The 19545-nt window shown below is 37.0% G+C and overlaps 1 protein-coding gene across 4 annotated transcripts in view; it reads left to right on the top strand.

Moving 5' to 3' along the window:
- BLTP1 (bridge-like lipid transfer protein family member 1) overlaps positions 1 to 19545 on the top strand; it is a 222041-nt gene that overhangs the window by 30872 nt on the left and 171624 nt on the right. For all 4 annotated transcript variants that reach the window (XM_075543854.1, XM_075543855.1, XM_075543852.1 and 1 more), the window contains exons 7-11: positions 4583 to 4769; positions 8066 to 8147; positions 8716 to 8909; positions 14260 to 14339; positions 16440 to 16590. In XM_075543854.1, the coding sequence (XP_075399969.1) occupies positions 4583 to 4769; positions 8066 to 8147; positions 8716 to 8909; positions 14260 to 14339; positions 16440 to 16590 (694 nt within the window). The remainder of the gene's footprint in view (positions 1 to 4582; positions 4770 to 8065; positions 8148 to 8715; positions 8910 to 14259; positions 14340 to 16439; positions 16591 to 19545) is intronic.

Here is a 19545-nt window from a genome sequence, read left to right as displayed (position 1 = left end):
GATTTTCTCTACAATTTTTATTCATTCTAATTGGGAAGTTCTATTGCGGTTCTGGTTAAAGTACCGTATATACTCGAATATAAGCCGACCCAAGTATAAGCCGAAGTACCTAATTATTACCTGGGAAGCGAGAAAAACTGGTTGACTTGAGTATAAGCCTAGGGTGGAAAATGCAGAAGCCATTGGTAAGTTTCAATAATCAAAACAAATTAAAATAAAATTACTAACAATTGATACATCAGTGCGGTAATGTATTTAAATATTTATTTTAAATAAAAACATAAATAAAAGGACAACAAGTCATTTAGCATTAGTAAACCAGAACAGTAAGTAGAAAATAGGTTAATCAAAAACAATATGGTATCAACAATGATACCTTAAGAGTACTATTCCCTGAGCTCAATCAGCAACCAAGCTAAAATGTAAAGAGTTAAAATCCTTCAAAACTGGATTCCTCATCATCATCCATATCCAATTGCAGAGCTTCAGCTGGTGTGAGGTCATCATAGACACTGTCCTCACTGAGATCGCCGTCATCACCGTCACTGCTGTCATTTTCATACAAAGCGCAGACTTCACTGCCATGCATACCATGACTAATACTACATTTCTGGAAGGCACGTCGCACCATGTCTTCTGGAGTGTCTTCCATGCATCTCGAACCCACTTTGATATAAACTCTATGTCAGGCTTCATGAGATTTCTTCCTTTTGTTAGTCGGGCTTGACCAGATGACATCCATTCATGCCACATCCTTCACACACAGTCTTTAAAAGACCTATTCAAAGATACACATCATAGGACGACTCTGATTGGTTAGATGTGAGTAAACAAACATTGAAAGCCTTGCAGTGTCAGTGGGCTTTGAATGAACAGTGAGAAAGGGCAATCACCCACAAGATAACGGGCGCTGGTCCGAACCCCAGTGCTGAAAAACTCGGCTTATACAGGAGGATATACGGAAGTTGTTAGTGGGACCCGGGCACCCTGTGATTCTTCCAGTCTCAGGTTCTAGAGGAGGCTGTGGTTCATGTAGGTCATTAGTCTTTTGGAGTAATTGCTTGCTAGTGTGTTCGTGTTTCTGTCATTCTCTTTTGTTCCTGGTGGTAAGAAATCTGTAATTGCTTCTTAGATAACCCCTTATAAGCTTTCCAAAGCTCTGAGGCTGTTCGCCAGAATCAGATGTAGAACCTTACCTGTCTATTGTGTTTGTCCAATTTATCTAGATGTCTTCCAAGAGTCTGAACCTAAGCTTTGACGTCTAATAGTTTCTTAAGTAGCCTGTATGACTGTGCCCGCTTGGTATTCTGTTGTATATGTACTCCCATTTGACCAGCCTCAGCTATTTCATGTATATATTTACGTAGGTACCTACTGACAACTTCTTGTTTGTTCTTACTGTTGTAGGGTTGTATGTCATGGCATTGACTGTAGTTGCCCTTTATTTTTACATACCTCTCAGTCCTGATATTCTTTGGTCATGTTGAGGTGACTTTATTCTTCTTGTATATTGCCTTTTCTTTACCAGAAGTACCACTTATGTTCTCTAACCACTGTCCCCTCCCCTCATCCCTGATCCCCATCAAAGATTGTTTCTGTCTTTATGTAAACTTATTCTTCACATTTCACAGTAGTGGTCTCATGCAATTTGGAGACCGACTAATATTACTCAGCATAATGTACACTAGATTTTCTCATATTGATAAATGTGACATGTTTCATGGATTCATCATTATTATTTATTATGCTTATACATCAATCCATTGATGGGCATGTTGGTTGCCGCCTTCTTTTTGTTACTGTGAAGAAGGCTGCAATAAACAGGTGTGCCCATGTTCATTGGTGCCATGGTTCTTTCATTGGGATTTACACGTAAGAGTGGGATCGCTGGCCTGTACGGTATTTCTGTTTCTAGATTTTTGCAAAAGCACCATACGATTTCCCGTAGTGATTGGACATACTGTGGTCCCCTCAGCAGTGTATGAGTCCCAGCGTCCCCACAGCACCGCCCGTGTGTGTTGTTTTCTGGCTTATTTTAAATCACTGCTAGTACTGCCAGGAGTAAGATGCTATCTTGTGCACTTTTGCTTTTCTTTTCTTTACATAGTTTCCTTTGCTCAAGGGTTTTATGTCTCTAGTTAAATTCATTCTTAAGCATTTTATCTTTGGCGGGTGATAGGGATATGGAAACTGGTAATACTTTCCTGATTTCCTCTATGTGGTTCTCTTTGTAAAAGCAAATGACAAAGACATTGAAGAATTCTATTAACTTATATTAATGAAGCATGTCATCAAGATGCATTGATAATTACTAGTGATTCAGATTGCTAAGTTGGAAGCAGAGGATAATTAGTTGGAAAATATGGTCCTTGATATTAAAAATAAAGCTAGAGATCACACAAATAGAATTTTGCAAGATCAATGATGCCACTACAAATACATTTTTCCAATAACATAAATGACATCTATAAATTCCATCTCTACATGTAATCAAATTGACTACATCAGTGGGAAGATCCACTGGATATGCACAATATCATCAGTCCAAACAAGGCTAGAGACTGACTGTCAGTTGCTTATATGCAAGTTCAAGTTGAAGCTGAAGGAAATTAGAACAAGTCCATGAGAGCAAAAATATGACCTTGGGTATATCCCATCTGTTCTAAATTAGAACCAACTCCGTGGCACCCAACAATAACAAGAACTATGTTACTAGGGTGGATTGCAATTGATAATTTGCATTTTGATCTCTTATCCTGCAGTACTGTGCTGATTTCTATTAGTTTCCAGTAACTTTCTTGTGGATCCTCTTGGAATTTCTGTGCATAGATCTTTCTGAATAGGGATATTTTTACTTGTGGATCCTCTGGAAGTTTCTGAATAGGGACATTTTTACTTTTTCCTTACCCTTTTACTTGCCCTATAGTTCCCTTTCAAGGATCCCTAGTGGCATAGTGGTTGTGCATTGGACTGCTGTGACTGCAAGGCCAGCAGTTTGAGACCACCAGCCACTCCTTTGGAGAATGTTGGCGCTTTCTGCTTTTACACCGTTAATCTCAGAAACTCTCAGGGGCATTTCTAATGGGTTGCTATGAGTTGGCATTGACTCAATGGCAATGATGTTTTTTATTTCCTTTTATTATTGCTCATGATAGGAGGATCAGTTGTTTTTATGTGTGGTGAATATACTTAAATTTGAGTAAGGTATCCATCTTCTTATCCAAAAGAAATTTTATATTGTGATGACAAACTTGCCCTTTCCTGTTATTTTGTGTGTCTTAGAAGCTTTAGCCTAGTATGATCTGGTATTTTAAAAAGTTGTGGCAAATCTTACTTATTTGTTAAGTTGTTACCCTGAGCAGTTTTTTAAAGGCCAGTTGAATATTTTTGGATTTGTATGAAATATTGATTCTAAGTGTTACAAGGCTCTGGGAATATTTATGTACCCTAAAATTGTTTTGCTACAAATATATGTATCTTAACTACATAATTAAATATGTGCTTTTTTACTACTTTCCCTTTGGATTACATGTAGACATCATTTAACTGCTTGAGACTTGAGCTGTTGTACAGCATTCCTTTATGCCCCCTCCCCAATCAGTTAATTAGCTGCTTGTTAAGTCAAGAGCTGTTTATGTGCATAACTTATGTCTCATGCACTTTAATAACAACAACAAAAACTTAGGAGCCCATTATGTGCATGTCACCATGTTAGATAATAAGATTCACAAAGTCTGGGACTAAAAAGACACTAAGCGGAAAGTTAATATAGTCCCTTCACCTATTTAAAAAAATATTTTCTAAGTGATAATTTCTAATTCTATGTTTTTCAATCCAATGTACTGGGTAGAGGTAAAATGGATAAAGAGTAAAATATGTGTCAGAAAAATTTATATGGTTCATAAAAGTCAACATTGATTATGATCCTTTTCTTCTGGCCTTCTGTGGTTGACATGTGGTATGTATTGCTTTGCTCTGCTTATAAACATATGGGCTATATTGTTAGCAGAAAGACATGCCCCATAAATCAGCTTTTATATTGATTCATTAATTATCACTGCTACTTAAACTTAATTATTCATTTTTATAAGATTTTGATTGAAGTTTACCATTCATTAAACCTTTGTTTTGGTATTGTGTAGTTTAAAAAAAACACAAATTCTGTGTGTTTATGAAAAATCCTATTTCTGAGGTACAAAAGATCAAATATTAATGTGTTATTTAAATACATCACTGAGCAGTTTACTGTTGTATGTTTTAGTATAAACTTGGAGGTTTACTCACAGGGTAAAATTTTTCTTTCACTCAGTAAATGACATCTTTAAATTTACGTGTTACATAACTCAAACAAAAAGCCTTACTGCTATTGAGCTGATGCTGATGCTCTGTGTGTTACACAACTAGACTCTAGAAATTCAGTTTGTTTTTAGAATGGTAAATTAAAATACTATGGTAAAATCAGATTTGTAATTTAATGTACAATTCTATTTCATAAAATTCTCTTTTACAATAAATCTTAATTACTGTAGCTGTCAAAAAATAATTAAGAAATTTTGTTGTTGTTTTTAATTGATGTCTATAGATCCAAAGGCAGAAACTAGATTATACATCACAGTCAATGACTTTGAATTTCATGTCTACAATCGTTCTGATCTTTATGGACGCCTTCAAGAACTGTTTGGTTTGGAACCAACAATAATTCCACCCAAAAAAGAAGATGATAAAACTCGGGAAAATGGAAGAACAAGAACCCAATCTAAAATTGAAAGGTTCAATGTCATACTTTTTATATTTAAACTTTATCCTTATCAGAACAGTATTGACTCTGCTCACCTAAACACTTAATACATTTGCTTAATAAGCTAACTAAAACTTTCTGTTACATAAATACAGGTGTAATTCTTTTAAAAACTGAAATGAACAGTTTTATATAATATAAAATATACCTTATTCACCCTGTTCACTAGTGAGTGTTATTTTGTTCCATGTTGCTTACTACTGCTATCGATTCGGTTTCTTTTTTTAATTTTAGATGCCCATACACATAGACATAAATATAGTATATGTGCTTACAATGTATGGTTTTGTTTTATGTGTTTTTAAGAAAACATACATGAATTCATACAGTGTATAGTTTCATAATTTGATTTTTGTGCATCACTATGCCTTTTAAGATCGCTACATATTTGGTCTACCTTATTTTTTAAAAACGTTTTTCTACAACTGCGATGTACAAATTTTGACCTACAAGTGAAGTCCAGCCCACCACCTGTTTTTGTAAAGTATGATTGGAACATAGCCACACCTATTTGTAAGGACATATTGGCTATGTGTTATAGTGGTAAAGTTGGTCCTAACATATTTAATGTCTAAACCTCAATAGAAAAAATTTGCTTAATAATTGAGAAAGAACTGAAGATCATTGTTTAATGACATTTCGTGCCAGAGATCAAAACATGGCTCTAGTGAGGCGAGAAGAGTCTGGGTTAGCGTGATGGTGGTGAAATGAAGAAGAAGTAGGGAGTACAAGAGATGTGTGCCATGAAGGACGCTGAGCTTAGTCATAGATTATGTGTAATGCATGGAGGTCTAGGGAGGCAGGACAGGCAGAAAATAACAATAACCTTTCAGTTTTTGTAATCAGAAAGAAATAACAACCCAAACTAATGGAAATTTCAGATAGAGTGTTTAGGATAAACTTGTCTGAAGATAAATATAAGGAGCCGAAGGAAATTTGGAATGGCTAAAAGATATCTAAAGTGAAATTATTCTACTATAAGATAAAACTATATAGCTCTCTGGAATAGAGAGTTCCTAATTTTAGGTGTAGAATTGAAAGTATCTTTTTTGTTTATATCTTCAAATAATTATATGAATATGTTTTACTCTTAGAACTTTAATATTGTAGCAGAACAATTTTGATGGGTGCTATTGTGTCATTAACTCCATTCTAAGTGATTTAATAACCTTAAATGAATTTTCCAAAGTCTAACATTCTAACCTTGGTGGCTACATGTCACTGTTAAAAAGCGATACCCTGCAGATGCTCTTTGTGCTCACATCTGGTTGATGGGGCAAGAGACAGAAGGAGAAGGAAGATAAAGAATGACAGTCACAAAAACGAAGAAGGAAGTTTTAAGAAGAAAGTAGTGATAAAAGAATGCTGTGTCTTAGAGAAAATCAATCTGAAGAGAAGGCTATTATTAGATTGTGCTGTTATATTTTTGGCAAGCACTTTTGTAGAGTGATGGGATAAAGCTTGATTAAATGATTAGGAATAAATCACTACTGAGGAAATGATGGTTACTTTTCTCATCTCTCCAATTCCATTCCCAAGATTTACAAAAAGATGATTAAATGGAAATAATTATTTCAGGGTTAATAATCAAGGGAGCTGTGTGTTCTGGGTGTACATGTCCGTTAATGAGAGGGGTAAGCCTGAACATGTTGCTTGACAAAAGGCGTCTTAGAGACATGGGCCAAAGTCACAATCTGACGAGGCTGCTGTGTAAAGAAAGAAGGAAGTCTTTTTTTTTCTTAGCAGAATGCTGCCACAGAAATGAATGGAAATTGCGAAATAACAAAGAAAGATTAAATAATATTGTGAACAGGTATAATGGCATCTATTCTTGTATATGTGTCTATAGGTATTTATATTTGTAAAATAACAAAATAATCTGACAACTTAATATATTTCACATCTACAGTTCAGTGAGAGCAATTGTTAATCATCTTGTGCAACCATCACCAATATGCTTTGGCGAATTTACACCCCCACGCTGTTGTTGCTAGCCGTGGTGGCGCAGTGGTTATGTGCTGGCCTCCTGACCTCCAAGTCAGCAGTTCACAAACACCAGCCACTGGGCTGGAGAACCTTTGCACTCCTGTGAAGAGTCCTGTGTCTCAGAAACTCACAGCGACAGTTTTGCCCCGTCCTGTAGGGTCGCTGTAAGTTGGTACCGACTTGACGGCAATGAGTTTGGTTGGATTTTAAATTACCAAATGATGTTGGAGCCTAGTAGAGGAGTTTGCTCAGTAAAGGGTTATGATTCAAGATATGCTGCCACCATAGGACAGAGTAAAATTCCATGGGATCAGAGGGGTCTGGCATTTGAAGGATGTGTGAGTTAAATGGGCAAAGAAGCCAATTAAGAATACACCACAGAGAAGAAACATCATATGCAACAAGGAAACTGAAAAATAATGTGTTGTGGCTGGAGTGAATTATTTGAAGGGGGAGGGACTGTTAATTAGACTAAGTAGAGAAACAGAAACCAAGTATAGGAAAATGATTGTACATGAAGACTATAAGGTTATTGGAGGAGGAAACGACTGGAAGCAAGAGACCAGTTGGACAGTGTTGTACCAATTTAGGCAAGGTGTGGTCATCCACTGGGTTGATTCTGGTGTGGAAAGAGAAAAGTGTGGATTCAAGGGGAAAAGGGAGGAGCTAGTGAGGTCAGTGCTAAGGGACACTATAGTGATGGGCTCAGAAGAGTGACTTTATGTATCATAGGGTTTTGAAGAAAGGTGGTTGAGTTTTTGAAGTGTTCTGTGAATTTGTTTTCTAAAAAATGCATACTTTATGTAGAGCTGAGCTTCTTTTTCTTATTCTTAACCTGTTTTATATTCATTTTATTGAGAGGATAAGACTGGCACAAGGTGACGGGGGAGGAAGGAAAAGGAACTGCCAGGTTGTTTCAGAAGTGTGTAAATGGCGGAAGACACCAAAACGACTTGCGCTTTACATCATTTATTGTTTTGGCAATAATTTTGGCTATCTAGTACATGTAGTGCACATTTTGTCATTTTGCCTTTATTACATATTATTTTAAAAACTTAATTTTGTTTTTAAGCATGTAATTCTAAAAACTCGATAAAGGACATAAATTTAAAAATATCAATATTTTCATACACGATCATTATTTTGTTGGCTGGAGCAGATGCCAGATATATTTAGAAAGGCACAGCTGATAATTAGTAAGGTATTTTGTGAGGAAGTCAACTGTAGCCTAAGAAGTTTTAAGTTTTTCTTGTTTATGTTAATTTTCTTTTTCTCTCTCAGAGTGAAAGTAAAAACAGAATCGCAAGATCCCACATCTTCATGGAGATCACTTATCCCAGTCATAAAGGTCAATGTGAGCACTGTAAGTTGAAAATTAATGTTTAGTGGACTAATATTGTAGAACTTTTACTTGTGGCGGTTTATTTTCCAAAGGTAATTTCAATCTAGGGAAAGACAGTAATTTTGTGGAGTGTGTCTGGTTCCTATTTCTACAAGGTGTGAAGGAACTACATTAGCACCAATACTCACCGTCAGTGAGTTGATTCTAACTCATAGGGGCCCTGTAAGAGAGCGTAGAGCTGCCCCTGTGGGTTTCCTAGATTGGAAGTCTTTATGGGAGTGGACAGCCTCATCTTTCAAGAGTGGCTGATGGTTTCACACTGTTGGTCTAGAGGTCAGCGGCCCAACTCTGAACCACAAACCCACCAGGGCGCGAATTTAACACAAATGTATTAGGCTTAAGGACTATTTCTTCAGAAGTGCTTAATTGTTTTTAATAGTGGTCTAAATAGACTCGTCAAATAATTTAAATGTCATCTGGTGCTAAAGTAGAATCATGGAGTTGGTATTTAAAAGTATTTACTGAAAAACCAGCTAAGGGGAAATGACAGCCAGAACAGCATGTTCTGTTTCTTTTGTCTCCTTTTTAGGGACGATTGGCCTTTGGGAATCATTACCAACCTCAAACTCTATGTATCAACTTTGATGATGCTTTCTTAACTTACACTACAAAACCACCTTCAAGTCATCTTGACCAATTTATGCATATTGTGAAAGGAAAACTTGAAAATGTCCGAGTCATGCTTGTTCCTAGCCCAAGATATGTTGGTCTTCAAAATGATGAGTAAGAAAATCTTGTGAAAAAATAATACATACTGTTTTTTTTTTGTATCTCATATAGGTTATCAACTAAAATCTTTAGCATTCTTTTCATAGCTCTGCTCAAATTGTGCATTAATTAGGTTTTCTCTCGCTTAAAAGCAATTAATAGTGTACTCCTATTGAGAAAAAGGGTAAGGAAGGCCACATGTGACCTCCTTTGGCTTCCCTGTTGCCATGGGTCACATATGCCTACACCCACCATTTTTCATTACTTATTCTGACTCCAACCATTCCTTCCATTCTACTTTTATACTGGTCTCGGGAATTCCTTGACCCCACAGTAGTGGCCACACAAAACTTATGGATGATGTTCATGAGTAAGGGGATTTTTTTAGGGAAGTAACACATTACCACAGGCATGATCAGGAAACATTAAGGGTACAGTCCTTAGTCCTCTGTAACACATCTCCTAATCCAGTAGTCCTGTGTCTCTCCAGCCCTCAGTTCTCAGTCACTTTGTGTCTTGGTCTTTGTGGGTCAGGAAGCCAACCCACTGCTTTGACTCACAGTCTTGGTGTTAGTCTTCCGTTGTGACTCTTGGTCTCCTTGTCTCGTCCTATGACCTCTGTGCCACAGTCTATGGTGCCTCTGGTCTGAACCTCTGTGACTTCAGATAGATATCTTGAACTGGCTCTTACACACATTAGCAGAGCTGAGACCTCACTCCAAGCTGGGATTATAGCCACAGGCATAGAAGCTAGACTATATAATGCATCACAACAGATTGTAGCTAGAAGGACAATTGTAATTTACTATATCTCACTTGCTGTGTCAGTCTGGGTAGACTAGAGAAACAAATCCATGGACACACATATGTGTATCAGAGAGATTTATATACAAGAGCAACTGAACATTGAGAAAACAGCCCAGCCCAGTCCAGATCAGTCCATAAATCCGATATTAGCCCATATTTCCGATATCAATCTAGAAAGTCCTCTTCAGACTCACGAAACTACGCCGAATACAGAAGATCACAGGCCACTGGTTAGAAAGTCTTTTGATCCAATGTCATTGGAAACATCTCAGTGCTGGCAGGGGTCTCTCTGTGGCTTATCCGGCTTCCGAGGTCTGGTTGCATCCATGTGGCTCGTCTTCTGTAATGTCTCCCAGAGAGAGAGTGTCTTCGCCTCCAAGGAGGAAGTACCAGATTTCCCAGAATTCTCAGAAGGCCATGCCCACACAGAAGTCTCATTGGCTGTCTCTAGACAGCCTAGACTCCACCCCTGCACTCTTAATCCTTATATTGACACCGGGTTAGGTGACTGCCACACTTGCATAACAGGAAAATGTATACGGTAGCAATGAAAAAAACTAATTCAAAACATTTTTGCATGATTATAGCTATAATTTTTCTACCCATTTCTCTTCCTACTCTTCACATATTTAGGAAACTTATTTTGTACAATTAAGCTATGATGCGTCTATGTTAGAAAATATACATTACAGGTGGGTTTTGTTTTAGGAAGGAATGAGTAATTAGTGAATTCAACAAATTTGTTATAATAGAGTTTCATTTTGAGTTCATGAAAACTTCAAAATTGAATCAACATTATTTTGGGGTGTTATTGGAGTGAGAATGGTACAGCTTTGGGACTCATTTAGTGTGAAGAGTAACTCTTGTGAAATTATGCATAACCTTTGTAATTCAATACATATTTAGAGAATGGATGAATTTACATTAGAGTAAAATTTCTTAATATGACTCTTCTATCCATGTCTCTGTAACTTCCTCCACATGATTGGTGGAGCTATGTAAATAGATCATGTGTGACAATAATAGAGGAGATTGGTCAGTTTTAGTTACGACACCTATAAGGATGAGACGTTTTTGAAGCCAGGCAGAGAGAAATCTCAAGAGCATGGGAAGTGCAGCACATTTGAGATCTTTGTCTGAAGTGGCTGAGACCAGAGGCACCACAAGCTAAGACAATGATGACATCTTTAACGTTTTCTTATCCTGCCCTGTAGGCAGCTGTGGTGGTGGTTTCTTTATGTGTTGCACTGTGATCTGAATGGTTGACAGTTTGAAACCCCCAGCAGTTCTGTGGGAGAAAGGCTTTCTACTCCTGTAAACAATTACAGCCTTGAAAACCCACAGGGAAGTCACTGTGAGTCAGCATGGACTCAAAGGCAATGAGTTTAGTTTTTGATCTAGAATCCTGTCCTGTGGTGACTGGTAACTGTTAACCCTAACAAGTGCCAAACCCCCAAATCACTGCCTTGGAGTTGATTCTGACTCACAGGGACTCCATGGGACAAGCTTATAAAGTTTCCCCTGTGAATTTCTGAGACTGTAAGTCTTTTTTTTTTTTTTTGACTGGACAGGTTAGGTAAATTCTATTTATTTATTTATTTATTTATAGCTAATATAAACAAGAAAAATTTAATATTCATGTTGTGAAACTACACTTTTTTTTCTTTTTTTTTCTTTTAACAATTTATTGGGGCTCATACAATTCTTTTCACAGTTCATACATATACATACATCAGTTGTATAAAGCACATCTGTACAGTCTTTGCTCTAATCATTTTTTTCTCTTTTCTTCTTTTACATTTTATTAGGGACTCATACAACTCTTACCACAATCCATACATATACATACATCAATTGTATAAAGCACATCCATACATTCCCTGCCCCAATCATTCTCAAGGCATTTGCTCTCCACTTAAGCCCCTTGCATCAGGTCCTCTTTTTTTTTCCCCCTCCCTCCCCATTCCCCCGTCCCTCATGTGCCCTTGGTAATTTATACATCGTTATTTTGTCATATCTTGCCCTATCCGGAGTCTCCCTTCCCCCCTTCTCTGCTGTCCCTCTCCCAGGGAAGAGGTCACATGTGGATCCTTGTAATCAGTTCCCCCTTTCCAACCCACTCACCCTCCACTCTCCCAGCATCGTCCCTCACACCCTTGGTCCTGAAGGTATCATCCACCCTGGATTCCCTGTACCTCCAGCCCTCAAATGTACCAGTGTACAGCCTCTGTCCTATCCAGCCCTGCAAGGTAGAATTCGGATCATGGTAGTTGGGGGGAGGAAGCATCCAGGATCTGGGGGAAAGCTGTGTTCTTCATCGATACTACCTCACACCCTAATTAACCCATCTCCTCTCCTAAACCCCTCTATGAGGGGATCACCATTGGCCGACACTTGGGCCTTGGGTCTCCACTCTGCACTTCCCCCTTCATTTAATATGATATATATATACATATACATATATACATATACACATATATACACATACATACACACACTTATATCTTTTTTTTTTTGCATGATGCCTTATACCTGGTCCCTTGGGCACCTCGTGATCGCACTGGCCGGTGTGCTTCTTCCATGTGGGCTTATTTGCTTCTGAGCTAGATGACCGCTTGTTCACCTTCAAGCCTTTAAGACCCCAGACACTATCTCTTTTGATAGCCGGGCACCATCAGCTTTCTTCACCACATTTGCTTATGCACCCATTTGTCTTCAGCGATCCTATCATGGAGGTGTGCAGTCAGTGATATGATTTTTTGTTCTTTGATGCCTGGTAACTGATCCCTTTGGGACCACTCGATCACACAGGCTGGTGTGTTCTTCCATGTGGACTTTGTTGCTTCTGAGCTAGATGGCCGCTTGTTTATCTTCAAGCCTTTAAGACCCCAGTCACTATCTCTTTTGATAGCCGGGCACCATCAGCTTTCTTCACCACATTTACTTGTTCACCCACTTTGGCTCCAGCCGTTGTGTCGGGAGAGTGAGCATCATAGAGTTCCAATTTAATAAAAGAAGGTATTCATGCATTGAGGGAGTGTTTGAGTAGAGGCCCAAGGTCCTTCTGCCACCTTAATACTTGACCTATAAATATAGACACATAGATCTATTTCCCCATCCTCCTATATATATTTGCATGTACATGTCTTTGTCTAGACCTCCATGAATGCCCTTTGACTCCTAGCTCTTTCCTCCATCTCCCTTGACTTTCCTCCTGCCCTACTATCATGCTTCATCGCCACCTGGGCTAGAGTATACCTCTTCTCTAAGCAACCTTACCCTTGATCATTTCCCACCAGGCCTGCCACTCCCCCTTCTCTACCATTTGGGGTCCCATGTTTTTCCCTTGTCCCTGGGTTTGTTAACACCACTTCCTTACCCTCCCTAACCCCCCACCCCAAGTCCCCCCGGAACTGTCAGTCCCGTTGTTTTTCCTCCAGATAGTTCATCCAGCCTGTCCTATTCAGACAGAACTGTGGAGTCACTAACATGCACGAAAACTAGACAGAGGAAAACAAAGCAACAGTATACAACCAGACTGTAAGTCTTTATGGGAGTGAATAGCCTTGTCTTTCTCCTGGGGAGAAGCTGGTGGTTTTGAACTGCTAACCTGGAGGTTCACAACTGAATGTGTAACTACTCTGACACCAGGGCTACTATAGCTCTCTTATTAAACCACCTGAGTTGTGAGTATTGTCTGTGGTTCTCTGTGGCTATTGCAATGAATTTCGAAACCAGCATTCAAGTACATTGCCATGAGAGGAATGATTGGTTTCAGAATAGGTAAAGATATATAGAGGGTGAAGACATGTGTCTGATTCTTGCCTCATGGTAAAAGGGAATTCAGAGGAGGTCAGATATAACTGAACACTATTACTACAGTGCTATCATATGATATTATTGAGAATTTTATTTTGATATGAAGAAGATACTGTAGTGACTGATAAAAACAAAAGTTGTTCAATCCAAGCAGATAAAGGTTAGTAGCTTATGGAAAGTTAATTGATGGTACAGAAGCATCATTCCAGAGTTTGAGTTCAAGATTTTTTTACTTTAAATTTCTTTCCAGGAAATCAACTACATATTCTTGGAAATGGACATTATAAAGCTGTATATGATTAGAATGACCTAACCTTTTTCTTTTTAAAGTATCATTGAGCTATTATACTTTTTATACAGGTAGATAAAATTATTTTAATAAATTAATTTGTAATCCTGTTGTACAAATTCAGACAATTCCCACCCTGTTTATCTTACTTACTTAAACTTTATTCTAAGTTGATCTCTCTCATTCAAAACAAAATGAAAAATAAAACAAAAAATACTTTCTTTTTGAGTTATGTATTTAGAACATTTTTTCAGGACCATTTTATTTATATCTAATCATATGCAATTGTGGAGCAGTTTATTGTGATGTGAAAGATGTTTTCCCTTTTCAAGTTTCCACTGTTGATAGACTTCTTAGTATTTTCATTGAATCTCTTACTGTAAATGGGCCAGTGAACATTTTAAGAATCTAGAGATGCATTTAGTTTGTCCTTTCTCTTTCTTTTTATAGACCACCGAGATTAATGGGGGAAGGTTTTGTGGTGATGCAGTCAAATGATGTTGACATCTACTACTACATGGATGAGCCAGGTACTAACTATATTTTGAAATATGTTCCATAGCCACAATTCTGATGCTTCTTTGAAATCCTGATGGCTAATAATAAATCAACGTAGGATATAAGTAAGCACCAATAATGGTACATGTGACTATGAGCATTTGCTTATATTAAATATTTGTATTATATCTCAAAAGTTAGCTAACGTTTTTAATAGTTCTACTCTAAAGTAGGACTATGTAGTAAAATCTTTTTGTCAGATTTTGTTTTTCACAGAAATACTTAAAAAATTTAGAATTTTAATGGCCACAAGTAAAAACTAAGAAAATGGAATTATAGTAAAACGAGTTCATTTTAGCTCAGTGGAAACAAAACACAATATAACACACTACGTTAGATTTGAGGTTCAGCTTTTAAAGAGAAATCCAGGAAATGTTTCAGGGGTGACTTCGATATTATTGAAGTCTTAGAGATTTGATTTGTAGTCTTATTTTTTCTACTTTAGTATTTTGAAAAGTAGATTGATTGGCATATACTTCACATATCATAACACTTACCCCCTCAATCCCACTAAGATGATGTATGCTATCCCTACCTGTGCAAAGAGTGCAGTCCCTCAGCTGTATGTAGTCTGCCAATTCTTCGGGGTTGCTGTGACCTCGGGGCGGGGGGGTGGCAGGGGGTGGAATTCAAAGCTATTTTCTTCACAAAACTAAGATGCTAGTTGCCTTTTTTAATGTGTTGGTATTTGCACTGATGTTCTATAAACAATAATAGATAGATGTGTTCTTATAGCATAACTCAAGACAGTAGCTCCAAACTATACTCATAATTATTTCATTTTTCACTTTGTACAATCACAGTGTAACAAAAGAATGCCAGTTTTACTTAAAAATGCCTTTGGTTAAATAGTAAAATTATTACTTTAATCAAATCTTGACCTTTGATAAGGTCATATTTGACATAGCGAAATGGGAAGTACTTATCCTTCAAACCGTAGTGTGCTTGTAGATTGAGTCAGAGTAACTTTGTGAATGAGGTGCTTTTCTGATGGGATCACTTGCGACATTTACAAATGTGATTTAAAAACATATTTTATAATTTGTCAATTTATGAAAAAACATAACCCCGAACCAAAATTTTTCAAATGGCCAATACATGGTGCTATAAAATTAGGCAGAGGTAAAAATATATTCAAAGTGAAAGAACAACCAATTGGTCTTAATGTATCAGAGCAAGAAAAGATCAGGGATACATTTAAGATCTTTATTGAAAGTAACCTTTAAGGGAATAAATACTTAACTGCATTTTGACGTAGTATCAAAGAAGAACATCCAGAATTAGCTGAACAAACGATTAAAACAAACCCCCAAAGCAAGTCCATTCTATGTCCACATAGAAGAAATACAACAGCCTGTGTGATCCAAGGACTGTAAATAATGAAATATAAAACTGGAGGTGGGCATTGTATTTCGTTTTAAATTGGAAGCAGCTGCTGTGCAGAGGGCTGTAGATAACAGTGAAAGCCCCAGTCCATTTGCAGTGTCTGTGCAGACGAGGCTCTGGGGAAACTCTTCTGACCAAGGAAAAGCATGTTAGTGGTCCTGTTGTCAGGCATAGCGCATTGAAAAGTGGGTCAATGTTAGGTCAAACTTTAACACCTTATCATTTGTTTTCCGCTTTGGCTCATTTTAAATTTGATCATTTAAACCATTGATCTAAAAATTTAAAAAAAAACTTTCCCCTGTCTTTTGGATGGAAGATTTTGTGTGTGTGATTTTTAAAATGAAATACAGGATTGTGGTGGTGAAAACAATGTCAAAACTTTTCATTAAGTTTCTTTTTTTTAAAAACGCAGGTAATTTGTTTTCTATTAGAAATATATTGGATTCACATTTAATGGTTTCATTATTGCTGTATTAAAATAATATGTATTTTTAGGTTTCTAATTTTAATTTCGAAGATTGAGAAAAATAAAGATATAATTCATGTAACTCTTTTGGGATCTTTAATAACTTTTAAGAGTGAAGAAAATTCTTGAGACCAAAAAAATTTGAGAACCAGGGAGCTAAAGAAGCTTTCTAATGATCATTTTAAGCAATTATCCTTATGTTGTATAATCCGCAATATAGGGCTTGTTCCAGAAGAAACAGAAGAAAATATTGAAGAAGACACGAGTAGTGAGGATTGCAAATTACAAGACTTACCTCCATGTTGGGGACTGGATATAGTTTGTGGTAAAGGAACAGATTTCAACTATGGACCATGGGCTGATAGGCAGAGGTACTTGAGTAAATTATATTTTAATAAGTTTTTCAAAGTATTGTTATAATACTTTTCAAACTGTTGTTATAATAGTAGTATTTTACTTGACAAGTACTTTATTATTTTCTAAAACTAATTTATTATGGCAAGAAAATATTTTGACCTAAATAATAATTTGCTTGTAGAGATATATTAAAAGTAATTTTGCTAATTAACCACAAGGATGGCAAATATGCAGGTTACTTATTGATTTCTTCTTATTGTACTTAGTCAACAATGATTTGCTTGCTCTATGCCCCAGGTAATTGGGAATTCAGTGATAAAAGACAGGTAATATATTGAACAAACACCCACTGCCATCAAGTTGATTCTGACTCATAATGACCCCATAATAAAGAATAGAATCAAAGTTTCAAAGACCTGTTACCTTTTTGGATGCCAACTGTTATACTATTTTCCTATGGTACTTTTGCCTCCACTTCTATTACTTCTGCGGGCAGGGAATTTTGGAATGCTTTCTGCTCGTGGCTCTTCTTTCTTGATAGGAGATTGAGAGGTCCCATTTCCCACTTCTGAGGTGGCTCATTTTATATCCAGAAGGATGGGCAAACTGAGTTCTACATGATCTTTTGCCTGGTCTCTTTCAGTCACTTTGTGGGAGGCATGTAGACGGTGGCTGGAAGAGCCATACCAAGTCAAAAACTTCCCTGTAGTTAGAGCAGTGGTATGAAGTCATAAGGAAGATTTAGACATTAACCCTGTACATGCCAACTCTTTTGATATGTTTCAAAAACGTGCTACCTTAGTAACATTAGAAGAACTACGTGCTTTATCAAGTATTATACTGTATTAATATTGGTATGCTTTGTATACAGGAATATTTAATATGTTAAATAACTATTATAAATGAGTAAGCTTGGTATTTGACTATCTCTAGTGGTATGCTTATAACAATGTTTATTACATTTTAAATTAGGTTATTTATTAAACTTGAAAGTAAATATAGGTAAAATTTCAGTTTAGCAAACAAATACTCTGTTCATTACTACATTTCAATTTTCCTTCTATAACTTTTTTCCATAATAAGCTGTGATAGCTTCTCTTTGTGGCAGTTGAAAATAAGGACTCTATACATTTTATTAACTAACAAAACTAGGTCTATATCTATAGCCTGAAACTCTCCAAGGATGCAGATACGATGCACTGATAATTACTAGTGATTGATTATAATGTGAAAGTTGTAAACAAAGGGTCCAGATAGTGGTAGAAACAACTCTGGAGATGGCCTGATCGAATTTTGTAAACCAATGACCGATTCATTGCAGATAGCACTTTTCAGCGATATGAATGGTGCCTACATGTGGACCTCATCAGATATAAAGCACAAGAATAAAGTTGACTCCTCTATGCAAAGAGATAGGAGAGAGAAGCTTTATATCATCAGTTGGAGCAAGCCTAGGGGCCAGCTGTGGATCAGACCATCAACTGTTCATGTGTTTCTTTAACTTGAAGCAGAAACACATTAAAACAAGTCAGTGAGAGTCCAAGTACAGCCTTAAGTATGTTCCACCTGAATTTGGAGATTATCTTAAGAACAAATTTGAGACATTGAACACTAATGACTGTAGTCTAGACAAGTTGTGATATGACATCAAGCATTCTGTAGTGGGTTGGGAATTAGGCTGCTGATTACAGGGACAGTGATTTGACCCCATCAGCTGCTCTGAGGGGAAGGATGAGACTTTCTGCTCCTATAAAGATTTACAACTGTGGCAACCCAAATGTAGTTCTACGCTGTCTTACGGGGTTGCTATTAGTCAGAATTGACTCAATGGCACGGAGTCTTTTGAGTACAGGTAAAATATTTAATGACGCAGGCAGCATTGAAAAGATGGAAGGACTACACGTAGCCTCTATACCGAAAATAACTGGTCGATGTTCAGCCAGATTTCTGGAGGTAACATCTGCTCAAGAACTGATGGTATTGGTGGAAGCAGTTCAAAGTGTAGTGAAGGCATTAGCAGCAAGCTAGGCTCCAGGAAATGGACAGAATACCAGTTTGGATGTTTCCTAGAGTGGAAATGCTTCCTCATCTATGCCAAATGTTTGAGAGACAGGTACCTGGCCAACTGATTGGAAGAGATTTATATTTGTGTCTATTTCAAAGAGAAGTGGTCAAGTAGAATAAGGAAATTATTGAACAATATCAGTAATATCATCCTCAAGTGAAATTTTTCTAAAGTACTTTAACTGGGAACTGCCAGAATAGAAAGTTGGCTTTAGAAGAGAACATGAAATGAGGGATGTCATTACTGATATTAGGCAGATCTTGGTTGAAACCAAAGAATAATAGAAAGATGTTTTCCATTGTTTTAATGATTATGCAAAGGCACTTGACTCAGTAGATCCTAACAAATTATGAACAACATAGTGAGGAAATGCAATTTCAGAATATTTAATTGTCCTCATAAGGAACCTGTACATTGTTTAAGAGGAAGTTGTCCAAATAGAACAAGAGGCTACTATGTGGCTAAAATTATAAAAGATGTGCATCAGAGTTATATCTTATACTATACTTGCTCAATCTGAGTAAAATTTTGCTGAAAGTATAGCTCCAGCAGTACATTGACAGGAAGCTACCAGAAATTTTAGCTGGATGCCGAGCAAATAATCTGAGAAGATAGACTTTATAAAGCAGAATGTAGCTTCAGGTTTGGAGAAAGACTCAATAATTTTCAATATGCAAGTGATATAACCTTGCTTTGTCGAAGTTGAAGATTTGAAGCAGTTATTGGTGAAGTTCAAAGACTAGTAGTCTTCAATAAAGATTACACTTTCACATAAGAAAACAAAAATCCTCACAACTGGGTCTATGAGTAACACAGTAAACAGAAAAAGATTGAAGTTATTAAGGATTTGACTTTGATCCACAAATAATGCCCATGGAAGCCATGTCAAGAGGTGAAGCCATGT

Source organism: Tenrec ecaudatus, chromosome 3 (assembly GCF_050624435.1).
Source record: "Tenrec ecaudatus isolate mTenEca1 chromosome 3, mTenEca1.hap1, whole genome shotgun sequence".
Lineage (NCBI taxonomy): Eukaryota > Metazoa > Chordata > Mammalia > Afrosoricida > Tenrecidae > Tenrec > Tenrec ecaudatus.
Note: the sequence above shows the minus strand (reverse complement) of the source record. Positions and strands in the feature narration are given on the sequence as shown.